Source organism: Dicentrarchus labrax, unplaced genomic scaffold, assembly GCF_905237075.1.
Source record: "Dicentrarchus labrax unplaced genomic scaffold, dlabrax2021, whole genome shotgun sequence".
NCBI classification, from domain to species: domain Eukaryota; kingdom Metazoa; phylum Chordata; class Actinopteri; family Moronidae; genus Dicentrarchus; species Dicentrarchus labrax.
In genome coordinates this window covers 23739257-23751705 of record NW_026136711.1, presented here as the reverse complement: position 1 = coordinate 23751705, position 12449 = coordinate 23739257, and the positions used below count along the sequence as shown (strand labels likewise).

Below are 12449 nucleotides of genomic sequence, written 5' to 3'. Positions count from 1 at the left end.
AAAAAAAAAACAAGCAACACAGACAGAAGCAGCCAGCAAAATCCAACAGCTAGAATGGTGTCAGATAACCATCTCTGGATATTTTAACTGTGTGTGTGTGTGTGTGTGTGTGTGTGTGTGTGTGTGTGTGTGTGTGTGTGTGTGTGTGTGTGTGTGTGTGTGTGTGTGTGTGTGCAAGTGTGTGTGCAAGTGTGTGCATGTGTAGTGGGGGGCTGCAGGGGTTTGGGGTTTTTGGTTTTTGGTTTTCTGTCTAGCTTTTTCCCAAGAAGTACATTGTTTTCAAATTAAACCTAATCACCGTTCCTACAATTGACAGATAAAATAAATGAAGCAGAAAGCTAATTTATGTTAAATAAAGGAAGACTGTGAAGTACTCTGCTGCGTTTTGTATAGAGGCTGTTTTTACACACTATTTTTAGCTTAACTTTTTCCGTAACAACAAACCCATCATTCTCCACTTTAGTGTAATCACTGTTCTTTGGACAGGCACAACAGTTCAAACAAGGAGGAGAAGTTTTCAGAGGCTGACTGACTGCAGGTTTCAACAAGTCACTCAGCAGTTACCTTTGCCAGGGAAAGAAAGCCCTCACAGAAACCTCAAATTAAATGACTAAAAATAAGACACATTTAGGATGGCCCTGAGGCAAATAGGTTTCCAGGATGAAAAAATATATCTAGATGAGGCTTCGCAGAATTTAACCTCAAGTTGCAATAAGTCAACTAGCAATTGACTTTTCTTAGTTAGAGATTAACCTATAGCCCCTAGAGTCGAATGACTTCAAGGTCATAATTAAAATGAAAATTAAATAAAGGGATTACAGCTTATCACAGGTTACTTCTAGGAAATAATCATGCTACAATGAGCAGTTTGAATAGTCTTAAAACATCAGACTTTTTGGATCTGTTTTATTCCCACAGGACCTAATTTTAACAACACAAAATGGTTGCATTTAGAGGCTGTGGCAAGGAATTGCGACACCAACTGAAAGCTGATATGACAATAAGTCCCATTGTACTTTGGCAGACGACTTACAAAATAAAATCCAACTTGTGATACACGAGTAGGAGCATTTGCTTATCAATGTATGCAGCAAACCGCATCGTGCATGAAAAATATCTCACAGAGAGTGAAAAACAACAGAGACAACAGAATAAAACAAGTGGGAAAATGGATTTACTGTCTGGTTTCTCTGAAGGGTATAATGGTAATTTTCCCACCACTGACACACACATGCATAACAGAAAACAGGATGACTCTGCACAAATGTCAAGACACACAAGCTAATCCTTTGTTATATGAGCCCAGACGGTCACAAGATGAAGGAACAAAAGACCCTTCCCCCTGTGCCACTAGAACAAACTTGATTCAAAAGTCTTAGATTCCTACCTGTAACACAAGCTGTGCAAAAATATCCCTGCCCTACCACACAGGCGAGTGAACATATATGAGAATGTGACAGGATAGTTGTGCATTTAGCGACGTTGTGAAGCGTTTGGAACATACTGAACATTCATATAATTTTGTCAGTGGCGTGGATTATACTGCAGGAGTGATATGAGAAGTTTTTGTGGACATTTTGATGTGACTCTGGTTCACCATTGCAGTTCATTGTAATAAATGCAAGCTGACTACAGGTGGCAAGTTTTCAGAGTTACCTTTAAAGTCTAAAAGGTGTTTGTGCCAGTACACACAAAGGAGTATGTACTGCATGTGCATCCACAAATGCATCTGTGTGTTTGCACTTGCTAAACCACATAAATGCACTGCCAGTAACTGTACTCTTCTCTTAATCCAGGGCTTCCTGTATATCCAGTGCATCGTCTAATGTGTTCCATTGTGTCATCTCACAGCCATGTTGATTGACAAACAGCTGACTGTGATGAAACAAGTGACATGAAAACAACAGCTACCATAAATTCATAATATTACTGCTATTTTCAGCAACGGGGCACGTTGTTAAGAATTAGCATGCATGTAAAACTGCACAGCTCCACCTAACACCTTCTTGACTGTCTCTGCAATAAATAGCAATGGCTGGAGTCCCATGACTGACTCAGTCAAACCGAGAAAGAAAGAAAGAGAGAAAGAGAAAGAGAGAGAGAGAGAGGGAAAGAGAGAGAGGGAAAGAGAGAGAGAGAGAGAGAGAGAGAGAGAGAGAGAGAGAGAGAGAGAGAGAGAGAGAGGGGAAAGAGCTTTGACTTCAGTGCCCCTGGCCTCAGCACTCCTTCACCACCAATCAGCGCTCCAGAATCTCTGGAATCTCTGGAAGTGGGAATGTGGGAACGTTGGAGATGTGAGTAATCTTTCTGTTGTGCAGTCCCTGTTTCCAAGCCTCCAGAGATCTGCGGCTATAAGGAGAACACTGTGGAGCCAGCTAAACCTGGCGTAGCACCCTGGAGTCCAAACTGGGACTTCTGAGAAAGCCTGCCTGTGTGCAGCTTCACTAAGCGAAGAGCCCGCCGCAAACATATGGCCAACAGAAACACTGGCATACACGAGTCAAAAATGACTTCTTTTAAAAACATTGAGTTGTGTATGTGTGCATATGTAGCTTCTGGGTAGCAAGGTGTTGGTGTGTGTGAGAGATGGAGAAACACAGACAGACAGAAAAGGTGCAGTCATAGAAAATTGGAGTTTTTTTTTTTTTACCAACACCTCAGGAAATGAGCATGTAGAAAATGACTGAAGTGCTCATTATAGATTTTATTAGAAAATGTGTAAGTGCCTGTTCACTCATGCGAGTGTTTCTCAGTATGTATACTCACAGCTGTGCAGCAAACAGTCGGCTCATCTTTGCCACGTGCTCGTTGTCGTCCATGTCGCTGTCCCCCTGGTCCCCGCTCAGCTTCCTCTTGGTGGGGCTGATGGGTGGAGGACCTGTCCTGTGGCTGGAGATGGAGGAGATGGAAGATGAGGAGGATGACGACGAAGAAGAGGAGGACGAGGAGGAGGAAGACGAGGACAGAGACAGGGACTGGAGTCTGGGGTCACCCCTCAAAGCTGCTTCACCTGTAGGGAGGGAAGACGGTGAGGGAGAAAAAAGATAAAAGGAGAAACAGGTATTAGTGATGTTAAACCTCTGTTGCGAAGTTTGAGAAATCAATATGAGGTAGAGATCATGTAAACTGCAACAGCTGACTATACTTTTGGGGATTTCAAATGTGACAGGATGAACTGACACTTGTGCTTTTGCTGCCAACTCATGTGCTTACATCAACAAGGTGTTTAGCCATGGATGTGAATTATGATAATTAGTAAAAAAAAAATGATGGTATTTTCAAGTAGAAGGCAACTGTTTTATTGCCACTTTAAACAAGTTGACCACAAAAACTACTTCATGACAGTGTTACTATACAGGCTGTGTTCCAGCTCAAACTTTGGATTTTGTTGACTTATACAGTTTGCTGAGTGGGGCACAAACCTCTGGCATAAGCAGGGGAGTATCTGGTTGGGAATGTTTTGGAAGAAATAGTTGTGGATGGGTTCTGCATTTGTGTGTGTGTGTGTGTGTGTGTGTGTGTGTGTGTGTGTGTGTGTGTGTGTGTGTGTGTGAGAGAGAACTATTTCTCTCTGTGTGTCTGACTCTCGACTTTCCTCCAGTCTTGTCCTGGTACAGAAGGCCTACAGAGTCTTCAGTGAGTGGGAGTGAGAGCAAAAGAGAATCAGGAAAACTACCACTGGCTCTGTCTCAGCACGGGGACTTTCCACTGCTTCGGCCTCATGTATCTGTCTGACATTTCCCAAACAAAACATAAAGCCTAGACCAAAACCCCCATTCCAACTCACAGCTTTCTCCATAACTACTCTTATACCCTAAGAAATAACACTAATATTACCCCTTGCAATGCAACAAGGTTGGTTCTGCGGCAGTATTGATTATATTTTGGACAATAATTTATGTTTCTGGTGTTGCAGAATAAAATTAAAAACACAGCAGCACAGCAGAGATTTAATAATTCAAACTGTATTTGGTGCTTATTCCTTCCAAATGATATTACTTATACATATACTACCGGTATATGTTTTGATTCTGGGGCTTTTTCAAATTTCAGAAATGTCAACCATATGGATGAAAACTGCATTAGCGTAATGCTGTACTGTTTGTTTACTGAAAACACTTTGAGCTTTTTAGAAGGAGGAAGTTTCATGTAAACTACAGTGAATGGTATTCTTTTTTTAAGAGGAAACAATGACTTTTGGATTCATGAAGTTATAAAATATGGGTGCAAATCAGTTTAAACCGATCTGAAAATATTTAATATATTATTTTAATTTATATATTAAGCCATTTAGAAGACCCTAGTACTCACACAAACACACAAAGGCTTTGTAATGTATTAAAATGTGCGCCCTAGTGCTCCACTGTTCCTCTATGTATGCGTAGTTTTAGCATGGCCTCCCAAACACAGCAGCAGTTCCTCTCCTCTCTCTCTGGCATGTTCGTGCTCGCCCCACTGTGTACCATGGCAACAAGGGTGACATCATTGTTTTTGGCAGGACAGAAGGATGGCAATAAAAGAAGGGAGACTGTGACACCACACTGTCCAATCAGGATCCAGGACACATAATAGCATATTAGAGGTTCAGGAGTGCTCGACAAGGGGTAAATCTTTGACAATTTCCCCTGCAAACAAATAAGACATTTGGCCTACATCATACTCAGGTGACAGATAGGTACACATATCTAAAACTAATGCAGCCCTGCAATAAATCATGGTGATCAGTTTTTGTTAACTTGAGAACCTAATAAACTGGAAACTGGGTCTATAGATTTACATCAAAAACAAACATGTGTGAGACAAGCTCTCATCCACGATGGACTTTTAAAAGTAAAATGTGTAAGGCAAAATAAAACACACAACTACAGAATAAAAATGCTAGAAAGGACCCACACCATTGCCATCCTGTCTTTTGTGCAATTTATCTTCAAATCAAAAGAGACAGGAACAAGAAAAGAAGCCAAATACTCACACAACCACTGACAAGAAGACATGCTATGCTACACAAAAGACAATTAGCTACAGCTTATAAGAGAAACACTTACTCAAAGTCCTGCACTCTATAGGCATATCTATTTTACATATTTGTTCGGTGCATAAAGAACAAAATGCTTTTATTTCATCGAACCAGCAGACAATCAGTGGAAAGCAGGCTGTTGCACAGAAGTAAAAACTCCACTCTATCGTTTCCCCTCTCTGCTCTCTCAGTTCATTAGGTCCACATGATCAAAGCCTATTTCTCTTGACAGAACTTCAAACAGCTTGGAATCAGGATGAGATTGGATTACAAACGGAGGTGAACCTCTCTATCTCTCCATTTCCCTCTCTGTTTCTCCCTCTCTCCTTTCCCCCTTTAGATACTTAAAAAAGATGAGTCCGAGCATGTCCTCTTCTGTTTCTGCAAAGCAGCAAAGTGATTATTTTTGGCTGGGCTTCTCAGTAACCTGAACTTGCTCCTCTGGGTTGCTTTTATTTATTAAATCCATAGAGGTATAAAGCTTTAAATACTTAAAAGGACTTACAAAAAAAGCCCTTCCACAGAGGTTCTTGTCTGTGGGAGCTGAACTTTTAAACCGGATGTTAGATTGGTTTGATCTCTGGCAGAAAGAGGAAGGGAGAGCAAGATAGACAAAAAGGGAGAGGAATTGACAAAAGTACGTGGCTCTGAGGAGGTTTTCAACCTTGTTTATTTTCTCCTGCTCAGCAGCAAAAAGAGTCAGTCAGCATTACCCAGCACCCCTCACTGCCAAGCCTACAACTGATAGCAGCTTTACAGAAAGAGAAAGGGAGAGCTGGAGGGAGAATGACAAATGATAGACAAATAGAGAAAGAGAGGGACAGAGTGCTATAACATTGCAGGGAAGTCATATAATACATAAACAGAGACGCAGCTGCCTAAAAACAATCATTTCCTAAATTATAACCAACATCATAGTTTAATATGGTTGGGAAACAAAATGATTTGACATTAAATGGGAGCAATCAGTCGATGTGGTATTGCAGGAGACTGGAGTCTACAATCAGTAACTGTTTACAAAAGCTGCACATGTCGAGAATATGGCGTTGTTGATTAGCAAATCAGTGGACGTCCTTCGTCAGTTATTTTAAAAAACGTTACAATGATGCTCTTTATGTTATGTTGGGCACAAAGGGGAATGTAGAGATTCGCTGTCTACACGTCGACAACATGGTTTGACTGCAGCTCTCTTTTCCTGCTATCATAAGCACTGATTGTTATAACTTCAAGGCCAAATACACTCATTACTACTGATAAATAATGGAAATCTGTCATACATGCATACGAATCCCATTTATCACGAGTTCCCAGAACTAGCATCTTTTCACACATCTATCTACCAACCAAGGGCTGTAAGGTAATGCTAGATGTGATTTTAGTCTGGTAAACATGGGATTACCAATGATTCTGATTAAGCAGAGTCAGGGTGCTGCTATTGTACGTTTGTATTATTATTGTAATTAATTAGTGTCATTGGTCACAGCTGTGATTACCCTACTATTTTATGTCAAAAGGGCTGTTGTGAAAAAGGTCTATTGAAATGAGTTCATACATCATATGACAGATAAGAAAGAACAGATACTGTTGATGAATTTCACTTATCTAATATATCTAATATATATACCAAAGTCTGTCAGACAAATTAAGGTCAGAATCAGTGTTACCATAACCCAATTAACACACCTGGAATTGGTGATGTTACAAGAACTGATATGTCGGTACCAAATCGATGGCAACGTTTTGAAAACATGATGGTACTTGTTTTACTGTAGGTACAGGGGAATCGATTTTTCCTGACCCGATGGTCTATGGCACAGATATGGTGTTTATTTCACCAGCACAGACCAGGTAAAGCAAGACTGAACAGCAGTAGGCACAGCGAGTGTCGATGTCATTTCTTATCAATCGAATCGTGACATTTCACTGGTACTGGTATCGACTACTACATTTCTGGTATTGTGACATGCCTAACTGGAATTCCGATCATTGTTCCAGCTTGTGAAGTGCTCACTGCATGGGTGACATATGGTCTCAACCAACAAGATCCTTTAGATATGATCTGAGGCACGCTGTAGTTTGTGCAAAATTAAAATGCCCTTATTTTACATGGCAATAGTTATTTAACATAACCAACAAGTTGTGACCGACATAGGTCTTCCTCAGGGTCACTGTCAGCAGTAGCTTACACACCTATATTGTATTACACTAATGAGTTGAGTGGGAGGATGGGTCTCTATCAGTGAGCATGCCTATTGGTCAAAAACGTGGAAGTGATACAACATCAACTGAAGGGAGGTGGAAGGAACAGGGGAGGGATGGAATGGAAAGGGGGTGGAAAGTGAAGGCGAGAGAGACTGTAGAGGAAAGAAGGGGTAAACCTAAATGTTCAAAAGAAGATAAATATAATGTGGCTACCAAGTCAAGTCATTGTGTACACATGATCATAACCATCAACAGGATGGAATCTTGCTGTACATGCCACTTTACATCCTTCCAAAAACCAACCTGATCTTCGTTACAACTCAGATTGCTGGGGAAGTCAGGATAGTGCAAACTATCTGAACACTTTAATTCAACTAATACTTTAACACAGTTATTTAAAGGCATAAGATTGTGTAGAGTGTATGTTTGATTATGCCATGACATATATATATATATATAAAGTCAGGCCTTTTTTTAAAAACAGGCCAAATACTGTATTACCTGTTATAGATAAGAAGTGTCACATTTGCCCTTGCTAATAAATGTTGGTGATGACAAAAGTGTAAAAAGCTTCAGAATAAAACTGATGCTCTTGAGACAGTGTACCAGTATATATAAGCTGTATGTGTGTATTTGAGTATGTGTGCTCATGCATACTATAACAACTCACAACACCCACAATATCACAAAGCTCCTCCAACCTCGTCTTGGTTCAACATGTTTCAACATGAAGGGGTTTTTCTTTCACTCTTTTTACTGATTGGCTCTTTCCCAGTTCTTTAATCTTTGTTTTCTTATCATGAGGCACATGATGGAGTCAGATTTTAGCTCAGTCAGCTAAAAACAACACACACACACACACACACACACACACAACAAACCCAGAAAAAAATAGATGTGCTAGTCCTGCAGAGATGTGCTTCCAGAGATAGAAATAAAGCATTGTGTGTAAACCCATCACCTAAAAAGAGACACCCAAAGGATATACAAGAAAGTACTCCCCTCTTCAACCCTGTAGTTTTCTTTACTGAGATAGACAGGATGAAACCTGAGAAAGATGAAGCTTTGCAGTGACACAGAAAACCCTTCTGATTAGTGGTCAACCGATATGGGTTTTTTAATGGACGATGCCAATATTTAGAGTGCAGGGCTGCCGATGGTCAATACAGAATGCCGACATCAAAACAAAGAAAAGTCATGTATAATGTAATTCTATTCTACTAGAGCCTCTAGATTCTCTGAAGAAAATCGGCCGGTGACGATTAATTGGTCTACCACAACTTCTCAATGGATTCAGTGCCAGACCAGTTGCAGTTTTATCTGCGACACCCTCACTCCAATGAAAAGTGATCTTTACAATGAAATTTCACCAAAATGGCACTGGTGTGTAATCTCCTCAGCAAAACTTAAAAAGTCACATGTCGCATTTGTCAAACAGGAATTACAGCAGCACAAGACTTTTTTCCTGAAAAAGCATCAACTACAAAAGTGCAAGTCTGTTGACAGAGACCATAATAACTTGCTTAACCTCAAAAAAAAACCTGTCTTCCCTCTACCTGCTCCTATAAAATGGTACTTGACCACCTGCCAAACAACCCCTCTGACCCTCCCTGCAAATCTGAAAAATTGATCTCAGTCTTAATTGGAGTGCTATTACAAGTTCATTGTGTTACATGTAGAGAGGGGCTGCTAACTGTGGCACAGCAGTAGGGGAAAGGCAGGCTAATAAACAGCAGAGGGAGAGAAGAGATGAAAAGAAAGACTGCTGATCAGTTTCTCATAAAAATGTTTTCCTTTATGTTGCTGCAGTTTTTGTATTTTTGCTTAAGTCAACCTTGAATGGAAATAAAGCACTAGTCACCACCTTCAACAACTCTTTACTATTCACAATCCTGATTTACTTGTGAAGGTTTGTTTTGTTTTAGTGCTGGAGCTGGTGCGTGTTGCAGTAGAAATCAAGGGGCAGAGGGACAGGAAGGAACCTGTATTTAGCCCCCGAGAAAGACTGGATGATATTACAACCCCTGACATATGAGCATTTACTGCAGAGCAGAGGGCAGGAGTTTCACTAGCCCAAAGTCAGTCTCTTTGCTAAGACATGGAAGATCCTGCTCTGTGCGTTCATGACATAACATGAAATCCTATGCTGCTCATGCTAGAAAATAACTGCGAAGAGAAGAGAAATGTTCAAATGCTTCAGTGAGGCTTCTTACTGGTTTTAACAGATGACATCACATCAGCCCAATCCTGGCTTCTCTCCATTGGCTCCCTGTTCCTTTTAGAATTGATTTTAAGATTTTACTGATGACTTTTAAAGCACGTCTGGCTCCGGCCCCAAGCTACATAACAGAAATGTTGACCCCTTGTGAGCCAGTTCGCAGCCTTAGATCCTCAGGTGGGGGCCCTTCTGGCTGTTCCAAAGCCGAGGCTTAAATCTAAAGGTGACCTTGCTTTTGCCATCAGGGCCCCTCGGCTTTGGAACGACCTGCCTAAGGAGATAAATCAGTGACTTCTTTTAAATCACTTCTTATAACCCATTTTTATAGACTTTTGTTTACTGCTTATACTCTGCTCTCGTTGTATTTTGGTATTCATTATTTTTTATATTTAATTATATTTTGTGTATTAGGGCTATAATTTTCCTTTGTCTGTCAAGGCACTTGGTAAAGTCTGTTTTTGAAAAAGGTGGTATATAAATAACGTTTTTATTATTATTGTCGAATGCAAATTTACTCTACTAGGTTCAAATAATTTAAACACACCGTGTCAACCCTTGAGACTTCATCAGACTCTGATTCAACTAAAGCCAGACATTTAACCACACATTTCACAATGATAGGAATGCACGAGGTTGATATGAATAATAGAGAGCAGAAAGTCAGAATAACTGAGCAGCTAGTAATGGAGTGAGTCAAACATAGGAGGAGATCAATGAATCCCACACATGGTTTACAGCAATGGTTCCCAATGGGGGTCTGAACGCACTAGGGGTCGCCAAAGCTTCACGGGGGGGGTAAAGCAGAAAAGTTAAAACAACCAAAAGAGCTAATGAAACAACGAGAATAAAACAGAGAATGTCAGAAAAGTAGCTTATTAACCATGTATGATTGCTAAAAATGATCAACAAACACCATAAAGACAGAGAATTGTATAAAGTTCCCTAAACAGGAAATAATCTGCTCAGAATCTATCCAAATCAGTCATTATAAACAAACCTCCTTCTGTTACTGTTGCACTGTTTTTAATACAATATGAAATATCCACAGAATATGTCCCTTAGTCAGGGGTCGTCAGTTTATTAAATGACAGAAAAGGGGTCCCTTAAGGACTGACTTACAGTCCATTATTCAGCCTTTGATCTCAATCATTAGCCAGGTCTTCCCATTGAGGAGCACTCAATAGCACAGAAATGATAAGGCTGGCTTATAAAACACACATCCAGTTGTTAGATAACGAACAAATACAAAAGTTTTAGCATGACTTAAAGTGGAAACTGGAGCGGAGTACGTTGCTAGCGGTTGTAACTACGTTCCATGGAACGAACGAACGTTGGCAATACGTTCCAACCATATACTGTCAAAGGTTCCAACCGTTGAAAAATCATAACCACTTTTCAGTCGATACTTGTGAGTCGTGTAGGAATTAAATTACTCAACGCGTATCAAAAAAAAAAAAAAAAACCTTCGACTTTTCTTCTCTGTAGCTAGCGTTTGTATAAAGTAACTTGAGTTGAAAACTTCGACCAACGACGTCGCTAACGTTAACTCACAGCGTAACGGCAGCGGCCACTCGGAGATTTTTTTAAAAAGACAACCGTAGGAACACCCACAAACCAGCACAAAACCCTTCACTTTACCTTCGTAGCAGAGAATGCCAATGTTGTTGTTCATTTTGTCCAGGTACTGGTAGTTCAACAGGTCCATTTTCGTTAGTAGCATTTATCGAGGTTTTTTTACAAAAAAAAAAAAAAAAAGACCAGCTTTTTTTTTTTCCCTCTCAAGCGACGGTCAAAAAGCTAAAGGCCCAGCCTCCAACTTTAGTTTGTCTAGGAACCCCTTTAATAAAATAAAAACCCCGCGGTGAGGCTCGAAAACCAGATTCCCCCAGTTATTCTAATGACTTTACGATACTTTTTTAAAATGAAATTCGGATAAATATATCGCGGTGATACAGAGCAAAAACAGAGTAGCGTCAGTTCTCCTCACAGCCAGCTGTAAGTCGACTGCACTGACACGCAGGCTATGCTTGGTATGACTCCTATGCTGCGCCAGTGGTTTCCTCTGTTGCTGAAAGAGGCGCACTGGGCATGCTCGCTAAATCCCAGGAGCGCCACAAATATCAGGGATGTTTTACGCACAAGATCAGCCTCTCCAAACGCACCCAGAGAGAAAGAGAAGGAAGAGAGAGACCCAGAGAGCTGCAGTAATTCTGAATCCATTTTTTAAAGTAGCAATCAAGTCCCAGTGGTATAGTTTTGCCACAAGATATTAAACAACACTAAGATTGTTGAGGTAACAACAGACGCACATGAAATGAAGTCCCTCTAGGAATACAGAAGTGATAACTGAGGAGATTAAAGGTGCCATAAAAAAAGTATATATATATATATATATATATATATATATAACCTTATCAGAGTTTGTGAGTCCCTGCAGTGATAGTATGGGAATGTTGTGAGAGCATATAAATTATAAAGTTTGATAAGTCACTATAAAGTGACTGTTTACAGATATGGAAGCAGGGTGAAAGGAGAGGGAAGAACTTACAAGTAATAAGAAAGGAGGGTAAACAGCAAGGAAACTGTGTTTCTCCTTATTTGGTTTCAGCTTATAAGCCTTTTCTTTCTGGCAAAGATGGCAGTTTCCCCTCAGCCTACACCACACTAACCCTTACAACTATATTACAGAATATACTATAATAAACTAAGGACTTTTCTTTATACCACAATGACCCCTCAAGTAGGTATATGGACATACATATACTATATAAACAGAAAAACAGAATAGAATAGGAAATTGTCGATAGCTGTCTTGTACATGGAGGGAAAACAAACTTCACTGTGTTGATTTTAATGGATATACGAGTTACAAAGGCCTAGTGAGGTCTCAGAGTGGTTCTCTCCTGCCCCCTGGTGCTTAAAGTGGGCTATACACACATTTTGCCTTCAATTAAAAAAAAAGGACTGGTGGAAAAAAGCAGGAGGCAAATGGGATGAAAAGAGGAAATAGAT

At 40.2% G+C, this 12449-nt stretch overlaps 1 protein-coding gene across 2 annotated transcripts in view; it reads right to left on the bottom strand.

The window, feature by feature from the left end:
- The window catches only part of vgll4b (vestigial-like family member 4b), a 44903-nt gene that overhangs the window by 14770 nt on the left and 17684 nt on the right, over window positions 1–12449 (bottom strand). The window contains exons 1-2 of one of the 2 annotated variants that reach the window (XM_051416342.1): window positions 11076–11508; window positions 2767–3010 (exon numbers count right to left, since the gene is read on the bottom strand). In XM_051416342.1, the coding sequence (XP_051272302.1) occupies window positions 2767–3010; window positions 11076–11157 (326 nt within the window). In that variant the 5' untranslated portion in view covers window positions 11158–11508. Of the gene's footprint in view, window positions 1–2766; window positions 3011–11075; window positions 11509–12449 lie in introns of those variants that run through there. The other variant, XM_051416343.1, reaches the window with a different exon arrangement.